This window comes from Grus americana, chromosome 9, assembly GCF_028858705.1.
Source record: "Grus americana isolate bGruAme1 chromosome 9, bGruAme1.mat, whole genome shotgun sequence".
In the NCBI taxonomy this organism is placed as follows: Eukaryota; Metazoa; Chordata; class Aves; order Gruiformes; family Gruidae; genus Grus; species Grus americana.
This window is the reverse complement of record NC_072860.1, coordinates 27,075,909-27,096,915: the sequence shown is the minus strand read 5'-3', so window position 1 is coordinate 27,096,915 and position 21,007 is coordinate 27,075,909. Positions and strand designations below refer to the sequence as shown.

General features: G+C 43.5%; 1 protein-coding gene across 2 annotated transcripts in view; it reads left to right on the top strand.

Moving 5' to 3' along the window:
* RSRC1 (arginine and serine rich coiled-coil 1) overlaps positions 1 to 15,458 on the top strand; it is a 165,473-nt gene extending 150,015 nt beyond the window's left edge. For both annotated transcript variants that reach the window (XM_054835884.1, XM_054835883.1), the window contains 3 exons: positions 12,019 to 12,125; positions 12,834 to 12,980; positions 13,780 to 15,458. In XM_054835884.1, coding sequence (XP_054691859.1) covers positions 12,019 to 12,125; positions 12,834 to 12,980; positions 13,780 to 13,872 — 347 coding nt within the window. In that variant the 3' untranslated portion in view covers positions 13,873 to 15,458. The remainder of the gene's footprint in view (positions 1 to 12,018; positions 12,126 to 12,833; positions 12,981 to 13,779) is intronic.
* The last annotated feature ends 5,549 nt before the right edge of the window (positions 15,459 to 21,007 follow it).

The following is a 21,007-nucleotide window of genomic DNA, read 5'->3' as shown; positions in this document are numbered from 1 at the left end:
GTTTCGCTGTGTTTATAGTTGACCTGAGCTTCCACAGCAGCTCGAAATGCAAAATAACCCACTTTGGGGGCTTTTTGTCATAAAGCGGGAGCCGTGGGGGACGGCGATGGCAGAGACTCAGCAAACCCTGCCGTGCTCCGGGTGGCAGGTCCTGGTGCAGGTTTTGCAGGTAAAGACTCTGCGCTTTGTCTTCCAGCAGCGCCGACCGTTTCCTAAAGCCCTTAGCTGCCTTGTTTGTGTCCCTGATGCCGACCGAGAACCTACAAACCCATCGCTTTAGATGCAAATACGGAATTAAATCAATTTACGTCACAGCTCCCAGCCGACGTCGCGACATGAACCAAAGCTGAGCCTGTTCTTCGCTTTCCTGAAATATTCCACCCGTTGCCTTCGCATTCTCCGCGTGCGTGGTTGTGCTTTCTCGAGTTTAGATTGTGAAGCAGTAGAGGCACCTCTGAGATTTCAGGCTTACATGCGTGTAAGAGGATACATATATTTTCTTTCTTTGTCTCAAGAAAAGCATACAGTGTTTACATTTTTAAACTCTTTGTAAAGTGATTCATTAAACGTAGTTGAAGAACTTTGAGGTGGCTACAAAATGCACCTCTATAGAGAAGATAATACCTAAAACCAGCCACAGTACTTGCCGTGGTTTATAAAATGATTTTTGTAGGTAAAGACTCTGCTTCCTGGCTTCCAGCAGCGATGGAAATTTCCTAGAGCCGTTGGCCGCATCGGTTGGGGCTCGCCCTGCCCCATCAGCCCGGCAGCTCCGAACGAGCACCCAGCCCCCTCGTTACTCCATTAAAAAAAATTAATGGTTATTTCAACTTCAATACGTGCATACTATATAATCTCTCGTGTGCTTATTGAACTGAGGACTAGGCATTAGTGTACAAGCAGCTGCTTTCACTCTCTGTGCCGATGGAAACGGATCCAAGCGATTTCTGCTCCGGTCCTGAGCTGTCTCCTGATGTTCGTGCGGCTTTCTGAAAAACGGCGGTGGAAAATTATCCGTAGGTTAGAGGGATAGTTCTTAAAAGTGGCGTGGTGTTAAAGACCATTAGCTATTTTAGCCGTTTAGTTATAGGGAGCGCGTTTCGTAATTAAACGTTACGAAACAGAGAGTTAAAAAGCAGGAAGAGGCAACGATAGCAGTAGGGATGCTGTAACTGTAGGCTGGTTTTGTGTTAAGATGTACACTTCGAGCAGTAATTGAGTACATTGCTCAATGGAAATGAGAAATGGCTCTGTGGACTTTAAATGAATTAATTATTTGCAGTCAGAAGAGCCTTGTCTTTTTGATTTAAAATGACTACAATCCCACAGAAACATATGCATTTCCTCTAAGTTCATGTGTAAGTCATCACGCTGAATTTAAAAGAAAGACGTATGTTCGAAGCATCGAGCATCTAAATCCTGGCTAGTGATTATTTTTAGGTCCGTGCTGCTGTTCGCCAAAGTAACTGCAAGCAAGTTGTGCCATTCCTTTTATTTAGGTATTTTTCCTGACTGGAAAAAGATAGGTTATTAAAGTCAAAGAAAAAATCCAGACGCTCTGTAAACATGTAGGATGAGTGAAATACAGACTAAATTAATGATATTTAAGATGACGTACATAATTATAACAGAAAGGTCAGGGTAGGTGGCAGCTTTCCCAAGTATATAGAGTGTCAGAAAAGTCCCCAAAGTATATATTTTAATTGAGTGATGTTTTCTTTCCTTCACGTTGAAGCATTAAGGTATTACCCCAGTCCCGGGCCCGTGTTCCTATAATTTAACATGGCAAAATTCCCAGCTCTACGTTTTGACAGTAAAACCACATCACGCGCAGGCTCCTTCCAGCAATGAAATACCACTTTGTGTCTGTCTCCAAATCGTCGGTTTCTTTTTTGATTTCAACAAAAATATATTTAATACGCGGGGAAAATAAATTCTACAAGGGCGAGGATGAATTGAACGCCGGTTTTGAAATGGGAGAAAGGCGTGAAAAAGGAAAGGAGCCAAGAGATGCGACAGGAGCAGACGAAACTCTGCAGCAAAGGGCGAATAACCCGTAAGCAGCGCGTGCCGAGGAGCCGGGTGGGTTGTACAGCCCCATCGGCCCCGTGCAAAGAAGCGACCGGCTGAGCCTGGTCCATAGGTGTCTCGGTTAGTCCTGTCCTAAGCCGCAGAACCGCGGGAGCCGGGCTGGTGGCCGGTGCCGGGGTTCCCTGGCCAAGGGCCGGGTGGGGACCCCGACCACACGTCCTCCTCTGAAGGCTTGTGCCGATTACAAACAAACCAGAAAATTGGGTGGTGCAGTCAGCCGCCTCAGGTTTAGGTTTTCTTGGACTGAGTCTGGCTTAAAGCGCTCGTGCCAACAGCAACAGCAGGCGGGAGGGATGCTTCACCCCGTCTCCATCGGCACCAAGGCCTTTTGCTTTCGGGAAAGAGCCCTTCAGGGGCTCCGAGTGCTGGGACACGGGGAAAAGTACTTCACTGCACAAATTCCCCAGAGAGGGAATTTATTATAATTGTTTTCTCCAATAACAATTATAATGCGGGTTTTTTTCCTCCCCCCTTTTTTTTTTTTCCAGTCTTTGATTTGCCTCCAGCCCGTCCCAGTTAGCCAGCATCCCTCCCCGGGCTTCTCCAGTTACACTTAAATATGGCTTAGGGGTAACGGAGGGTGCACGTGGGGTAAACGGAGCCCACATCAATACCGCGGCTGGCGCGGGTGTTCTGCCGGCCGGTAACGTTGTCTGCCGTGTGAAAAGGAAGGGCACGACGGAAAAAAAGAATTGTTTGTGTCCCGGGAAGGCTCCGTCCTCAAAGTGGGTGAATGGGATTAGGTAAATGAGAGGTTTGGAGCAGAGAAATATTCTTAAGGAATACAAAAAGAAAGGCTAACCAGATGTGAAATCCCTTCTTACTCTTTTCTTATTCTGGCATCTCGTTTAGTGATGTACTCGTTAGCGGAGAGGTTTGAGCCCGTGCGTTGTCTCCGTGGCCCCGTTCTGAGCTCAGCCTGGAAGAAAGCGTATTTTGTGTGTGCGTGCATGTGTGTGTGCAAATGCACGTGTACGTTCACGCACGCACACACCAAAACCGCTCCTCTGCTTTAAACCAAATGCCTGGAAGGGAAGGGAAAAACTAGAATCCAGCACTAGGACTTCTAAGTGCATAATTGCAAATTTTCTGCAGGGTCTCTGCCTCAGTGTTGTTTCATTTTGGACAGTCTTTAGTTAATAGGAACTATTAATTATTTTATATCCTCATTATTCGGTATGCAGATCTGTACTTTATTTGACTGCAGCTATTCAAACCTCGTCTTAAAAGCAGCATTATGAATTTCTTCACGGGCTGTTCTGGGGGCTCATCACTACGGGATCCGAACGTGTCACGAACATCAATGCTTTTATCCTCGCACCAGCCCGGTGCAGTGAGTGAGCGTTGTTAATTCCGGGGCTTTAAGGAGAGAGCAGAGACAGAAGTATAACAGGGTTTCCACTTCGGAGAACTTTAAAAGCGGAAGATTGCCTTCAGCATACTTAATTTTGCACTTTGCGTACCCAAACCCAGGTCCCGTTTACTGCGGTTGCCGTGCGTGGGTTGATGGGTGCAGCTGCTCAGAGCCCTGGGTGTCCCGCAGAAAAGGGGCAGGGTGGTTCGGGGAGGAGAACTCCGGTACCGAAACCAGTTCTTGAGGGCGCAGCCGGTTCACGTCACCGGCTGTCCACCCCCCGCCCTGATCTCCCGTGCCGTGCGTTTCCCCGGTGGTGCAACACGCCTGTTCCCTCCTGGCTTTTTCACTTCCACTTTGGTTTCATCCCCACTTCAGGGGCCAGGAGAGCTCCAGAGAGACAGTGCCTGGTGCTCTTAACCCGTCCTCCTCACCGTCAGCGGGAGCAGCAGCATTTAAAGTCACGTCTGGGGGTTTTAAGCTTGTCGGTACGTGTTGGACTTAACAAACCACGCACCGGTGGGTATATTAAGGCTATCTTCAGGTTTTTGGGGCTGAAAAATAAGCAATCTTGGTAAAGCAAGAGCAAACAGGATCGTTTCCAAGTTTTATGGTTTGACTAAATGAAGGTGGATTTATCTGATTTTGACTCGGAGGGCAAAAGCAGTAACTGAAGTTTTAGAAGTCAAGTTTGGCAATAATAGGCAAATCGATGCCGTTTCACTGGATCTTCGTAAACGGCTGGAGCAGCTGCACTGAAATCTTCTGCCAAACGTTAAGCGAGGGGTAGATACGAGCACAGACGACTTTAAACCAAAACGTTTCAGGTTTGACAAACTTGCAGGCAGCTCAAAGCAGCATTTCTAGCAGGATGGGCTGGGCAGTCCTCACTAAAAGTTTTGCTGCCAGCACAACATATAATCTATATATAAAAAAGAAGTCAAACGATGGCCTATCATCGGGGTCGTCAACACATGTTTAAGATAATCTTTTGCAAGTGGGCTCTGCAAGACCTCTCAAAAACTTTGGCTAATGTATTTTTGATATCTCAAATTTTATTTTCTGCCACACTTGGGAGAAGAAGAGTCGGAATGTTTTTGGCTAGAAAATCATTTGGGATTGGGGCATTTTGTGATCGTGGGCTACGGCGGCCGGCCGGGGTGGCAGGACACAGCCCGCCTTGCTGCCCGCCTTCCCGTCGCGGGGGGTTTGCTCTCTGCGTTGTGGTTTTTTCAGGAGTCGAGTCTCTGAACAGCGTTTCAGGATTTGTAGCCTTACCAGCTCCGTCGGAGGCAGATTGACAGGCCGAGGGGAAGGGACAGAGGTAGCGCTGCCTGCCTCGAAGGGAGAGAGCGTGTACGAGGAGCATCGCATTGAGGGTTTTATTGGGTTACGCGTGTTTTGCTGCCCAGGCTGTGCGGGGCAGCGTTTGTGCCAGCACCGAGACTGTTCAGTGCTTTGCTGGCTGCCTGCATCGTGGAGAAGCATCTCGGTGTGGAGCCCGTGTCCGTTTTCACCGAAAAAAGGGCTGGACTGAGGAGCCTGTGAAGCTAGGGGAGACCGTTCCTTTGGTTAAATTTAACAGAAATTGTATCCAGTTGTTTAAACCACAATCCCTTGTGTGGTGTTTTTTATCTTCTGCTTAAAACCGGGGTTTCGTTGAGCTCGGTGGCCGTGCCAACATTACATGCGTACTTACCGCATGTCAGATGGGTATTTGTTGGGGAGACCAGGGTGAATCTATGGGATAAGCACAAGACTTAACTGAGAATTGTCTTGTTTATGCTGGCTAAGGCCGAGACGAAATGGGATTTTAAATACGTGTATCATATTTTATTGGTGCTAGACAGATGTTTAGCTGGTGTGCACGGCATTATTTCCTGGCCCAGGAAAAACAATTAAAACCAAACAAACAACAATTTGCTAATCTACATTTCATTTGTGCTTTAGCCACTTAAATTGTATTCAGTGTTTGAGGGCAGCCAGAGGTGGTTGTAGCTGCTGTGCATTTCCCCCGATGTGTAACTGAGAATCAATATATGGACTGGAATGAAAGCGTGGAAGTTACTGACGCCGAGCAGCACAGTGGCACCGCGCGCCAGTGCGTGATCCTGTGCAACTGTAAGAATTCACCGTTAAATACCGTATCTTGGAAGGACTCTGCGGACGATACCACACGCTATAACGTGCAAAAGAAAAAAAAAAAAAGATAAATCTCTGGGCACGTGCGATCGCCCATCTTCACTGTCAGCATCGCTTTTTGAAGCGTAAACGAAGGAAGGTCCGTGCAAAAGCCTGAACGCCTGCAAAGTTTCGGCCCTGCTGTCCCGCGTGTCTTGCAGCGTGGCTCAGCCGCAGCCCGGATTCAGGCACCAGCCCTGTTCCCAGCCCTCTCTGTCATACAGCACTTTTCTCTCCGTCCACCCAGCGCACAGTAACGTTTTACGGTGGAAGGGCTGTGGTTCTGCCGCTTCTCTACAGTTCCACCACTGCATATAGTGGGGTGTGGCTCGAAATACTTTTATTTATCTGAATGTGTATAATGGATACGTGTATGGGCTTAACATAGACAAATTGTTATATATTATACGTATATGTAATATATACACTCGTTAGTTTGTACATACAATATAGAGGTTATTTGGGATAGAGATATATAAAAGATAGAAGAACCCAGTAATTGCCTTTAAGATCAGAGCACAAAGCATTACCTTGGATTTTACAAGGCCAGCGAGCAACAAAAGAGCAGTAATTTATGAGCTCAGCGTAAAAGAATAGCATAATTGCATTAAAAATTAATGCTAATGAACACTAAAATGGGGAAGGTGGTTATGATGAAAGTTTGTATTCATCTTCCCTGGTTTGAATGATGGCTAGTGGCTTGATTAATGGCTTAATTTCTATCAATTAGCAGGGAAAAATCTCCTACGAGACAAGGGTAAATTGAGCATTGAATTACATATCTTGCTTTTGTGTGCTGAGAAAAAAGAGCGGCGTATCTCTGATATTAGCCACAGTGACAAATGCGGTGTGCCCTGCGCCGGCTCTCCCGGCGGGCTGCTGGCGTGCGGTTCTGGGGTGGGGGGGCGGCCGGCAGACAGCCAGCCGGTACCGGCCCCCCCAGCCTGCGCTTGGGCGTCCCCCTCCGCGGCTTCTCTTGCTCCCTCTATTAAGGGAAGGAAAACATCCAGCAATTTTAAGCGTATTAGGGCTGCTTCCTGCCACTTTCTTAGTGGATTTTGACTTTTTTCTTGAAGATTTTCAAAAATACCTTCAAATGCCTCAAAATGGGAGTGACGGTAGGAACTAACACGCGTGTGAAAAGCGGTGCAGGTGACCTGCATGCAGGTTAAACGCGTGGCTAGAGCAGAAATTCACATGTTCTTGAATTGCTTAAATTAAACGTCCTTAAATTCAGAACTCAATTGCTAAAGTTTCCCATTGTCTCTTCTGCTTGATTTTATACCCAACACTTCCATTCTTTTTAAAGAAAAAGGTATTAGCATCCAGACTTGTTTTAAAATCCTGTGAAAGCAAGGTTACAATAATAATTATTAAAATAAGAAATTATAAGTACTCTAGCACTCTGTAGTAACTACTACAGCACTTACAACACCCCCTTTTAATACATTATAATCGTAGCACCAGCGTACTAACAATTAAGCTTGAAGACTACAAATTAGCAATAAAAACTTCCTCTGGCCACCGTTGCTCATTTTGGAGTATGTTCTCTGGTTTCTGTGACTTTGGCTGGAAAAAGTTCGTTCTTCGGAAATCTCAACAGTTAGGAAATAGTGTGGCCAAGTGTTGAAACGGCGCTCTGACACAGCTGAGGGGATCTGCAGACCTTCGCGGCATCGAGCGGTTTTTATCACGGCTTCAGGTTGTTAGAGGGAAGAGGTAAAACGAATCCCCAATTCCCCTCCGGCTGCGTCCCGGCGGGCGTCCCGGCAGGGATGCTGGGCTGGCTGCATCTCCGGGGCTCGGCATCCGCAATTTTCCGAAGGCCTCAGACAAAGGCGGGGATGGGGACGGCGATGTGCGTGGCGGTGCCTCCCTCTAACGGCTGGCCCCGCGGAGGCCGGGCTGCGAGACTTCCCCGGGTGGGAAAACGGGGGCGAGGTGGTTGGAGATCCAGCCCCGGGGCGGCGGTGGAAGGCACCAGCGAGGTTCTCCACCCAGCGCGTCTCCTCGGGCACGCGTGGCCGTGGCGCTGGCTCGCGGGGACGGGTGTTAGGATTTGAGGTCACGCTCTGCAAACACCTGCGGGCTGCGGCGTGTGCGGCCGTGTCAGGGGACAACCCCCGTCAGCCGTTGCTAATTGTCTCCCGCACAGAGAAAAGATTTTGCGGGGGGGGGGAACTGAAAACCAGAGCTCTGAGTTGCGTAAAGTCTAGAGGTGACAAAAGTGCCGTGAATCCCAGCCCTCCTGCTGGATTTTCCCTCCTCCTCCTGCTTTCATTTTATTTAATAAAAATACTCTCCTCTGTAGCCGACGGCAGGTCCGGAAGCCACACGGGTTTTTGTCTCTTCTGCTGCGCGCTGTCTAACTGAAAACTTCATTTTTCCTTGATATGTCAGTTTGCGCGGCTTAAATAAAACCAGGAAGCAATTAAAAAGCGCCGTGCGTGTGAAAAACCACAGTTGTGTTGAAAAAACGTACGCAGTTGTTACTCTATCCATACAGACGTGCATATCCAGTTGTATAAAATTCTACACCATCACCTAAGCTAACCCTAAGTAAAATGGGATGGAGGGGAAAATATTTTCCTCTTTAGCTGGTTTGTTTAGTCTGGGATCTATTTGTGTTTTCTTCTTTTAATCCTCAACTCATAAGCAAAAGAGCAGAAAAAATAGCAACTTTTTTCTGTAAGTGTTTCAAAGCATATTGCTGAAAATGCGTTAGACTTTAAATGGGTCAGTTAAATTAGGCAGCTGTATCCCTTTAAAGATCATTTGTAAAATATGAAGAAACACGTATTCTGAGGAATAGTTTGGGTTTATTATGTCATTGCTTTGACTCTTAAGTTAGACCTGCTTGAAAGAAAACACTTTAGGTAAAGGCATGGGTTCATTTTCATGGATTATAGATTAGCCATGAATCCAGTAAGCACTACAAATTTACACCTAAAGAAATATTTAAAATATGTTTTTATGTAATGGGTCAATCACAAGATATTATCAGTCATTCACTGCTTGTGTTCCAATGCTTGCTAAATTCTTAGCGGGCTTCATCACCAGTTTGGTCTTTAGAAATAAGCAAAGAAATGGGAATATTTTCCGCAGGCAAGGTACTTTGTCTTTTATCTGATTCTCTGGTGCTCCTAATTATTGTGTGTGGGAAATTTTGGGATGGCATCTAAAGGATTAATGCACACTTTATTTCTAAAGTGATGTTTCAAATTATTGCCAACAGTGACTAATTCGATATGCAAATAGCAGCTATAAAAGATGTGTGTGTATGTATATGTATTTAGATAGACGTGGGGAGATGGAAATAAGTGAAGGACAGCGTTCCCAGTTAAATCCTTCTGCCCTGACATAGCCGGGGCAAAAATCCATAGATTACTATAAAATTACATTAACTAAATGTTCTAATAGAATCAGTTTTAGGGTACGGGACATAAATCGTGAGGTTTTGAGGGCGCACGGGGGGGGTTGTGGGGCAGGGCGGGCTGCCGCGCGGTATCACCATGGCCGAGTGTCAGCGGCGACAGCAATGGTAATTGTGACCGCTGCTAGAATCGCCTTTTTATAAAAACCGGCCTCAACAAGCCCTAATACAATATTTAGTTTATTTTTTTCACTATAACACGGTAAAATACTTGCTGTGCAATGAGTTAGTATTGATTTTTTTTTTTTGTCTGTAGCCTCTTAGCTTTCTGACTCCATTATTTTTGATTTTACTATGAAATACATATCCTTTCTACTGACATCTGACAAACAACATATGGAAGTCGTTTTATCTACCAATAATGTGTTTGTCAAAAAAAATCATACGCTAATGGGTTATGCTTCCTCCAGTCCATTTTCCCCAAGTTAATGTCACTGATGTAATTCTAAACATTGAGTGATTTTTGCCCCCTTAATAATTTGTCATTCCCATAGGTTTGTGTAAGATTCATGTAAGATACTGTCACAGGCTGGGAACTGACCGTAGGTTTTGTAAAGTAAGAGTTGAGCGATGGATTTTAAGTCTACATTCACCTGCCTTTCTCTGCTACCTGGTTTTAATACCGTGACTACCAGGTACGCTTCCCACTCCTTTATTTACCCTCTGAGGGTAAATAATTTACCCAAGAGCTTGAAGAATTATGGTTTCCTCTCCCTAGTAAAGCATTAGTATATTGGGTTTTATACTTCCTATGGGATCCTTAGGAATCTTTTTTTAAAAAGAAGATGTCTGCAGCAAGGCAACAGAACTTCTAAACCCAAGCTTAATTGTAAGCGAGTGATTTTTTCCTTCTAAATTCAAAAGAATCAGGCTTAAAGATGTCCTTACGCACTTTGCTGTAGCGCAGCTCTTGTCCTAAGCCTTGCCAAAGCTGAAGCTTTACCGAGGCTTCCGCAAAAACCTGGCAGGGGCGTGCGGCTGGGCGTGCAAGGAACCAGCGCACCTCTGCCCACGTGCCCCCCGGCTCGCAGCCTCTCTGCAGCTGTGCACACCCGCACCTCTGCGGTCCGGACAGCCTTCCTGCCCCGGGAGGTGGTAGCGTGCTGCTCCCTGCGCTTGGCTCCGGTCAAGTTATTACGACGTCAGGTCCGAGTTCACTGCCCCAAGCAGTCGGAGCCCTGCGGTACCCTCAGCAATCGGCGTATTCGACTTTTCTGCAGGTATGCAGGAACAGTTAGCATGTTGCTGATTTTTCTGTTTATCGTATCCATAGAGTCTAAACAATCTTCCCGAATAATTTTTAAGCAACAGGGCGGGTTCTCGTTTGCTGCTGGAAAGTTGCATCTCTTCCTAGCTTTGGTCTGCCTTCCCTATGTTATAAATGCTGCTGACAGCAAAACCTGCCCATTACCGTGATGCAGCGCCTCGACCATTTCAGGCTGGCCCCAACATCCTGTGTATAAAGCAAATGGTTTTCATAAGTAAGTAAGATGAAGCTAAATTGGTTAAAATTTTAAGCGAAAGCGTGCAGTTAGCAGAATGAATGCAAGATTTGCTTGTCACTGCAGCTGGATGTGGAAGGAGGTGAGGAAGATTCCCTGAGCTGTGAATCTGAAGAAGCAGAAAATGAAACAGCAAAGCAAATACTTGTGTGTCAGATGTGCCGTGATGAACAAGCTGCACTACCCAGGGCTGAAAATAAACCAGCTTTGTGGTACAACCTGTTGGTCAAAAATGAGGTTGTTAATTTAGTGCGCGCGTGTCCCTTCCAGGAATATTCCTGAGCTGCCGTTAGTTTATTTGCTCATCTGAAGCTCCGCTTACTTGTCATTAATAGACTGAAATGAGTTTTCAGTGGTTAGTCATTGCAGGAGGACGTAAGTTATGTTTATTTTTTTCTTGTGCAAAAGAGAAAGCGTGTATATCTATCTGAATTTGGATTTAGAATTTTGTTTACAGAGAAACTATTTGGCGTTTCTGAATAATTCTGCAAGCTCTTTTGGTCTGCAAGCACTTTTTCTGATTTTAAATATCCTTTGGTTTCTCTAGAACAAGAAATTTAATCTTTTATACATACATATGTGGGTACTACAAATATATAATTACAATTGCTCTTTTATTTAAATTTCTGTTTTATATAGTGTTTAAAGTATTCTTGTGTGCTATTGAAATTTCTGATCACACTTCAGGTACCTGAAAAAATAGCCCTGTTTTCTCCTAAGCTGCCTTTTCCTCAACTTTTTGTCAATCGTCTCTTTACTTTGTGTCGCTCGCGCCCACGATACCGTGACTCACGAGCTCACCTCCTCCGTGCCGGGTCCCTCAGCCACACAGAGGCACGGGCAGACACAGTTGCACTTCCAAGCTATCCGGAAAAACAAATCGGAGTTTCTGCTGATGGTGTTAGCAGCTCTGGCTGGTGCAGATAAACCTGCTCTGACATCAAGCCCACCGGTACAAAACCTTTTAAAAATAAATGTGGAGTTAGGAGAGTCTGTACCGGATCAGCCGCATTGTAAGTCTGGCAGCAGAGTTTCGGAGACGATGCCCTGTTTTGTTGGACAAAATCTGGCAGAAGCCAAATTCACCTCCATACAAGCAGAAGTAGTTTTACTGCTACGTACAGACTTCTCCACTGAGGTGTCTGCACTGTCCACAAATCCGTAGCTTCTCCAGGAAATCCTCATGCCACAAATGTAGCGGTTGTCCTGCGAGGACGTCTCTAGCAAATCCTTAAGTTAGCGTCTTGCATGACATCATACGTCGAACAATAACGGCCGAATCACTGTTATTTTTACTAAAGGAGAGAGTTTTTCTTTGTAACAGCGTATTTTAGGCTGCATTACAAGTTTCCTCTCTGGTATGTGCTGTTGTAGAATATATTCAAGGCATTGCTTAGACACAGCATTTGTTGGAGGCTTACACTAATGTATCCTGACATTACACCTTCTCTTTGTAGACCAAGCCACCCTAGTAGAGCAAGTGAAACGAGTAAAAGAAATTGAAGCTATTGAAAGTGACTCCTTTGTTCCACAGACATTCAGATCAAGTAAAGAAGTCAAAAAGGTAAGTTTTCAATATCCTTTCTTGGTGCATAATCCTTTCAAAGTCAGGTGGAAGCTGCGCTATTAATACAGTTTCCATTGATGAGAGAGCATCAATGTTGACAATCTTAAATCTCACCAACGGCTCTCCTGTGTTCTTGGTGTGGTGGTCAAAGAATACAGTTAAATGTGCAAGAATTCCAATAAAATCAGCTGCTTTGACAGTATATTCTACCTATGCTGAGCAACTCCAATTTTTAAAAATTCTTTTAAAATTATATCAAACCATGAAGGTTTTTTTAGGAACAGCAGAAGAATTAAAATGCAAAAGTAATCGGACATTTATGCTGTAAATAAAGGTAGAGATCAGTATTTTTAATTCCGCTTAACTGAAGCCAGACTTTAAGACCATATCCACACCCTGAAACAAAACAACATTGTTTTCAGACAGTCTTCCAAAAATCTAACATGAGACATCCAGTTTTCAGAATTTTTCCCTGCATTTTGGCTGCCAAGTCTTCTAGGGAACTCGGACGCTTTTGTCTGTGGAAGTATGCAAGCAAATGTTTTGTTCAGTTTTTCCATCTGACAGTGAGGTGTTTTGAATTATCACTGTTTGGTTCCCCCAGAAAATGAATTTTCTTGCCTTTTCAGAAGTCTCCGAGAAGTTCCTGCAGCCACGTTTGGGAGTTTGAGGATAAAATACTCAGATGTGTTTGTTTCTTTCTAGTCAGTAGAGCCCACTGAACTACAATACGAACCCATAACTATCGGAGCGGGAACTGTTGATGCAGCTGCTCCTGAAAAAGAACCACCACCTGCCAATATTCCTACGGCCATCAAATACCAAGACGATAATTCTTTAGCTCATCCAAATGTAAGTGTGCTGATACTTTATCTTTAGCACAAGAATAAGAGCAGGTTCACGTACCTAACAACCATTTTGCTGTGATCTGAAGACCATTAGCTAATGGGCCACTCATTGGCTCAAAAGGATCACACTCCTTGCATCATCCAACAGAGAATAATTACAAAAGAAGTTCACCAGTGATGTAGGTTTAGAGTTACAAACAAATTTTATAACAAAGTAGCACACTAATTTAATGCAGGGGAATTTAAGATCCTGTTCATATGAAAGTTCCTGTTCCATAAAAATTCAGGAAAAATTGCTTTTGGTTTCTAGAGTTGGAAACCTGGTGGAAGACTCAGAACTTGCCCACCTTCCTTGCCAAATCGTAAAGCTTTAGATACATGACAAACTTAAGATAATTTTAAATCGTTGTGGCTAAACTTATGCAAATTCCTTTGCAAGCACTTGTAATTGGAAGTAGGAGTACTTGGAGGTTTTTCTAAGAATTAGCAGGTTAAAAATGACTTGCAGTAAATAAACTAATCTGAGTTCTGCATAATGAACATTGCTAACAAAGATCAAGACCTGTACAATATGACGAACCTGCTGTTTCAGGAGGAGACTGAAACTGGAATGTCTTGGCTTTCCAGTCATTAAAAGTCTTTACTAATGGATTTATGGCACCTTTGTATTTTAACACCACCATGCAGCTGGGCTTTTCCTTTGGGCACTGAAATAGTCGACACATATTTCAACAGATTATAACAAATAAAGAGAAAGTTCATGAGTTGTGCTGACTTTTCTTCCTCTCCCCCTTGTCTCTCAGCTGTTTATCGAGAAGGCGGAAGCAGAAGAGAAGTGGTTCCAGAGGCTGATCGCTCTTCGGCAAGAAAGGCTGATGGGCAGTCCAGTGGCCTGAGCGAACTGCTGTGACCATCACCTACCAGTTGTCCACGAATGCTAAGAAATCCTACCATTAAATTGTTTTATTTTTCTCTTTTGAGGGGATTTTAATACTCAGTATGAGTTGTACAGAGAATAAATATTTCACCTAAATAAAACAAGAATGTTCCATCCTCCATTTTGCTCCCGAACTCATTGTTGGGTGACTCGTATCGCTGAGCTGCCTGCCGTAGACGGGAAGGCTATCGGAGCAGTGTAATTTTCTTTTTTTTGTACTGAATTCCTCTGTGGTGCAAAAAACCTGACAGCCCAAGGAGACGTAATTTTATACCTCCCAATCAAAAAATATATATAACCATGTAGCAGTTTAAAGATAAATGAAAAAATAAGACTGTCAAAGAAAGTCCAGATTTACCAGCGCTCAGGCAGTGACAGCACAAGCGATACCACCCTGGGCCATTACATCTTCTGGAGCTGGAGGAGGATTCAGGGCAAATGATATCGCTGTTATCTCGTCTTCCTTCCGCTCTGCGTTACGGGAGCAGCTTTTGAATCCTGAACATCTGTGGACAGTCTCCTTGCTGAGGGGCTCCTCTAAACTGATGCGTTGATCAGCCTGCTCCAGCCACAGCCTGGTCCCTCACTTCTGGTGGGCTTGAGTGGAAAGAAAGGTTTTACATTTCCTTGAACATCTACCCACTACTGTTAGCATCCAGGAGTAGATGTAAGGAAAAAGTTACGTTATCCTTTTAAACAGATTTGTAAAGTTTTCAGCAGGTTTCATGAAATATTATTTTCTGAGCAATTTTAAGCACATTAAAATATTCAGTAATCTGGAAAAGACAGATTTCTATGAATTCTTAATGGGAAATAATATAAATATTATTGTGTGTAATAGTACAGACCATTGTCGAACAAGACTAATGGCATACCTGTTTCTGTACAGAGCGACTGTTTTCAGTCTACGAAGCTTCCGTTTGTCTAGGTGTGACTTCAAAGTAATGAAAGATTAGTCCTACTTGAACATAGCAAATTTAGCCCGAGTATACTTACAAAAAGAATCTGTCCATCATCCAACTAAATGCCAGAGATCAACCAAATAGAATACAAAAGTATTTCTTCTGAGCTATCTAGCAAAGCTGTGAGGAAGCTATTACATCAGTAGATGCCTGAACTGAGCCCCCCACCTCTGGACATACCTCATGGGAAATTACCTGCATCAGCTTTCCTGTGTGAGTGAAGAAGTGCATAAGCCTTTTTTTTGGTGTTATTTTTCCTTGTTCTCAGATCTGTGGTGAAAAAAAAAAAAAGGAGGATGATTCCAGAAATGTACTTTGGTTGTCTTATTTTTTTTAGATCACTGATTGTATTAAATTTGCATTCTAACACATTTTTCTTTATGAAGAGTGTTAGTTTTACTCGGTCCTGCATTAAAACGGCTATCTGCATTTCAAGACTACCTTGTCTGCAACAAAAAGTGGGAAAAAAATTGTTTCCCTTGTTTCATTTCAGCATTTTAAAATGGTAAATATTAGTCATTGTTCTGTTTTCTAATCTCCTTCTGTGTTTCTTTCATAGTAAATAAAAACTACTTGATCTCCGTGTAAGGTACAGGTGTAAATTCCTCTTTTTCACACATTATGTTGGATAATATTTTTGTTGGATGCAAAATGCTTCCTTTTATATAATTCACAACCCTATAGATTATTAAAAAATTCTACAAACTGGTCTGCTTTAAGTAGCTAAGACTCAGTGGTAATAATAGGGTGTCCCTGCTATTGCTTATCCATCAATAACTTTGTCCAGCAGGGCCATGCTGGAGGAGAATTGTGAGCAGAATCTGGAAGGAAAATGGAAATGGCATTTAGATAATCTGAATTGAATAAAAATATGTACTGAAATATGCCAAACGTAATTTGAAACACGGAGCAAATCATTATAAAGTTGATTTTTATAGTTCCAGTCGCAGATTAGTGATCAGAGTAACCCATAAATAATTACTCAGAACTCTGTAGTTTTCATGAAATACAGAACTTGTTTATTGCCCCAGTGTCTCTGTGGAGACAGTTCATTTCAGAAGAGGGGCTTTCTGGTTTAGGCCCTATATTCTGTCACCCTGTCTCAATTCCTTCTTTGAACATTCACTATGCATACTTGAAGTTTATGAAGTTCCTGGTGTTGGGAGATGAAGGAATTGTCAGGATGGAGTTTTTACCTAGATACCATCTGTTACAAATTAGAAAACATACTATCCTTGTTACAAACCTGCAAGTTCATGAAATAATACAGATTTTAAAGATGCCTAAAGCAAGTCAGTGATGCTCAAGCGCATGTCCTGGAGGTAAGAGCTCACGTGGAGCTGACTGCAACCTTAGCGATGCCAAATACTGTGAGTTTTAATCTTACCGTGGATCCCTGGCTGGGTACAGCTAAGCTGGATATTCAAAGCACTGATCGTTGAGATGTGAGTGGCCTTTTGCAAGATCCATTTGCAGCGAGGCTCAGTGCTTTCCGAAGCTGAGCCCTGCTGAAGGGGCGCTGGATCAGGGCTCTGCCGTGCTGAGAACCTGCTGTCGCTGATTCCACAGCTTAAACCTTCAGCAAAAAATAGACGCTGTTCCACTGCGTTTGCTCCTGAAGAGTAAAAGAAAGGTTGTAGAAGGCCAGTCCGTAGGGTTGTAAGTGTAAATGTTTAGACTGCAGCACTCTTGATTCAAGTTGTGTAAACTATTTCCTTATTTTGCTTTTACTTGAATAGCATCCTGTGAAAAATTATTCATTTTCCTGTCAAAGGCAGGCAGATATTTGAGTATCAGAAATGAAATACGGAAGGAGGCAGCAACATCAGAAATAAACTTCACTCTGTATCCAGTGATGCACAACTAAGGAGAATTTTGACAAACTTACTGCTTAAAATTATTTCACAAGACTTGGAAACATTATAAATGGGTTGTAGCCAAATCCACGTGCACTCCACCATTCCACGTGTGGGGCCTTTCGCTTGAGGAACAGATACCATGCGTTACCTAATCAGCCAGATACAAATTTAATTAACTATGTTGCAACATGGACATGAAATCCCTATCAATGTGTGCACATTAATCACCATTAACCTAGGAAAATGCACTGCAGACTCTCAACCCACGCTTTTCCTGATTCAAAAAAGAGTGACACCTTTTGACAATAATCCTACTTTCTTTCTTTGCTTCTGAGGTCTTCTGATGTTCTCACGCTAGCTTTTAGGACTCTCGCCTATGGGGAGTTTATTTTTTTGTTGTATTTTCCACTTCGCTCTCTGCTCCTGGTGACAGGGAATGGATTCCTGGTTAAGGAAGGGAAAGAAATGGCTGTTTGCTAGTTATCCAGCTAAAACAGGAGCGTGTTGTGCAGCAGTGACACAGCTTTGTCATTCAGGACTTGCGATGGGGTGTCTGGTGCCATCGGCTCTAACACAAAGTTCTTCCTAATGCCAAACTACCTTAAATCGGGCTCAGCCAAATGGTGCGTAAGAGTGAAAAGATAATGCTGTAACTTGAGCCATTCAGAGTCCTGGTAGTCAGCAAAGACCTCTACCCCTAGAAATTACATTAGCAAACTCATTTCACTTAGCCTGCTGAACAGCCACCATCAATTAAAATCAAACCAGGCTGATTTCGATTTGATAACTTTTAGGTTAAATGTTCACTAGCCCTTTCTGATTTCTTGAGCCATTCAGCATCTCCGCAACTACTTTTTATTATGGTAATTGCTTGAAAAGGAGCTGTGTTCAGTTTTTAAATTATGATTATTGTTACAACATTTTAGAAAGATTTTTGCTACTAAAATAATGGTTTCTAAGAAAACACTGCCAGCCAGGAGATCAAATTTTGCTATTTCTGCTTCAGTCGCTCTGATATGAGCAGGAGTGGATTATCCCGAAGGCCGTTTTTCCATCAGTAACCCAAAACCAACCTTCTCTAATGATTACAGTTTTCCATTTGTCAAGTTACAAGAAGGTTATTTTTAGTGGAGATCCTTGAACTCTAGAAACCTGTTTCAGGAGAGATCAGCTTGAACCTATGACTTAATCCACATATGACACTGGGCTGCGGCAACTCTTCAGCTTGCAGCGGTAATAAAAAGCAATGCTAGAAGTATTATTACTCCAGAATTTAAAATATTCCCCATTCGTAATTTTGACTTAGTGCAATGTTGCCTAATTTCTTTTTTCCTGACTGTTCCCTCCCCTCTTAGTCTCCCCCCCATTGCTAAGACCTCGGAAAAAAGAGTGGCAGTGGCTGGGGCAGATTATGTGACGCTGAGGAGCAAGAGTTAGACACTGAGTCACTCTGGAATTGCCACTCCGGGGTGAGATGTGACGCGATACGTCTACTCTTTCTGGAAGGAAGCAGGAGTTGAAGCTCAGCCCAGGGAGGGGAGGAGGGAGCTCAGTGCTAACACCAGCGCTGAGCTGTGCTTCGCTTCCAGCCGGGCTCCCCCCCCCATCAAGGTGTGCGCCTCGTGAGCTGGAAATGGTTATGCCAGGATTTACACCTAGGTGCAAATGAAAATGGCTACTTGGCTATCGTTTTGCTTCTTCCTGAGTACAACGTGGACTAGGGCTGCATGGTTGCAGGGGTAGTAATGACATGAGAAGCCGTTCGGCCCTCGGGCATCATTTTTGAAGGCACTATTTTGAGAAGGCTGTAGTTTAAATGGTGTCATCTCTGCTGAGCTGCCACTGTAAAAATCTCGTTCCCACTAGATGTCCCTGCCGTCCCAGAGCAGTTGTCGCTCTGAACGTCAGGGGCTGTCTAGAAATGCCATAGAAATGAGATGCACAGAGCCTGAATTTGCCTTTTTGCTTCATAAACAGCGCTGGGGTTAGGGTAACGAGACAGAGCAGTTTTCTCACAGTTTTCTGTTGCCTTACAATCTACATCTTTTCAAATAAAAAATACTGCTCGAAAGGTAAGCTCCAAATATTTATTGCCTATGTGGTCCAGTCCCTGGGGGAGTTTAGAGGCAGGAAAAGCGGATTCTTCCCCTCCCTTGTCAGCAAAATCAGTTGCCTAAGGGCATGCTGCCCCTTGCTCACCAGCGCTGCCAGGACGGCCGAGGGACGGGCACCTTCTCTGGACACTGCACGTCTCCACATCTCTGGAGGCAGCGCCTGGATTTCCATGTCACAGCGCTGAAAGGAAGGCAGAAAGAAATCTCATTAATTATTATTAATGGAAACTAAACACAGCTAACATTTGTAAAAATGTCAAATTGCATTTTCGGATCCCTTTTCGGTGAATTTCAGAGTATTATTTTATAAATTATTGTCGTCTCATTTCAGTATTCATACAAGTTACAGAGCTGGGTGACTATGTGAGTTGAATATATACTTAAATAAAATATTAAAGTAAATGTTATTACACATCTACCTCTAGTTGCTTGCAGTAGAAGGATGCTTTTATCTGACATTTACGAACAATTTATAACAAACGGCCTTTGCGAAAGGCTCCGCACTGGGCCGACGTTACAGATGGAATGTAATCAGCTTTGTAACAACACTGTCAAAAGGCCACTTCCACTAAAAATATGCTTAAGCCTCTGGAAATTGCACTGCATCTTTAAGCCTACCTGTAAAAGAACTTAACTGTAAGAAGTAAGGCTACCTCATTTATGCCAATGCATTTTAAATTTAAATAGTAACTGCTGATCCTTACAGAACTGACTGGGGATTGAGCACTGATTGTCTGAGTCCTCTCAAATTACCTTCAACCTTGCTTCTGACATTGCTCGGCAGCACATGGAAATACACAGGGCAGAGCTGATCAGAGCCCCCGGGTGCTCTCTCACCAGTTTTTTTCCCAAAAGAGTTCAGAAAAAAAGACCTGTTTCTAATATACCGTGCTGGTTCTCAATAGTTCGGTAAATAGAGCTAAACATTTTCCTACGCTTTTGGAAGTTAGGGGCTGCAACAAATGTAATTAAAAAGTAATTCTGTAATAAGAACGGGGATTTTTTTTTCTTTAGGTGAACAGTGAAAACTCTTCTTGACAATTAAAATTGACAATTCTTGCCTTACCTGTGAAATTAGCCATATACCGTGATTGTTTCTGAGCTCTATAAATATGATTGGTGACAACCTGTGTATTGAATATGCTTGTTTTCTACAGGACTAATTTAAATATGGCTTTAATAATGTCTGCTCAACTAGCAAGATTCATTTTTAGGTTTAGAGACAAACAGCCTAAGGCAGGCTAGAATGAGTTCAATCACCTGAACGAACACAGGACTGTCCAAACTGTGGTCGCTAATTTTAAACAGTGGAGAAATTTGGCTTCACCTGGTGCAAAGCACCTGAAGCAGGAAAGCTTGGTTTTTAGTTTCCTATGGAAATGGGATCTTGCAGGCACCGGGTAAATCAAGCAGCTCTCGCTGCCTAGCTGATTTATAGCCCCAGGTGTCTGTTGCTATACATTTTGCATTTTTCTTTGTCTGATTTTACAGCTTGAGGCCGTGGCCAAATTCTGAGCTCAATTTTGGCAATATCTTCACCATTAACCTGATAAGGATTTTTGCCCCAGGAACACATTTGCTGCATTTACTCCTGGTGCCAGCGGTCTGTTAACTGTCTCTGGTTGTACGAGAAACGGCCCCAACACACAGCCCAGCAGAACAGAGTCTCTTCTTTTGGTGCACGGATTTGGAAAGGAGTCTAAGTGCCAAGTGGTTTTGCCCCAAACATCGGAAGAAAAAAACCCCAACCCCCTCACAGATGCCATGGGGCTTAGGCTAGAGCATGATTTTTTTTCTCTCCCTCCCAGTGCCAGAGAGAATTTGCCAGGATTTAAGAAATAAATATGTCATCTCACAGAAGACTGTTCAAGTCCAGCATCTTCAACATGTATTTTTTGGTTGTTTGGCCATTGGGAATGGCAAAATGAGATAGTTGCAAATTATTGGAGTAACTCAGGAACAAAACTCCCTCTGCTCCCTCATACTTTAACGTGTGCTGCCAAAGTTTTTTATAAATCAATAGGTACTGTACATGATGGCAAGAGAGCCCATTTAAACAAATATTACTTTTGGATAAAATCCTGGAATCAATGATAAATGCTCCCACTGGGGCCAGGTCTTGACTGGCTGTTGGTTATGTTGGGATTTTTTTTAAGAAT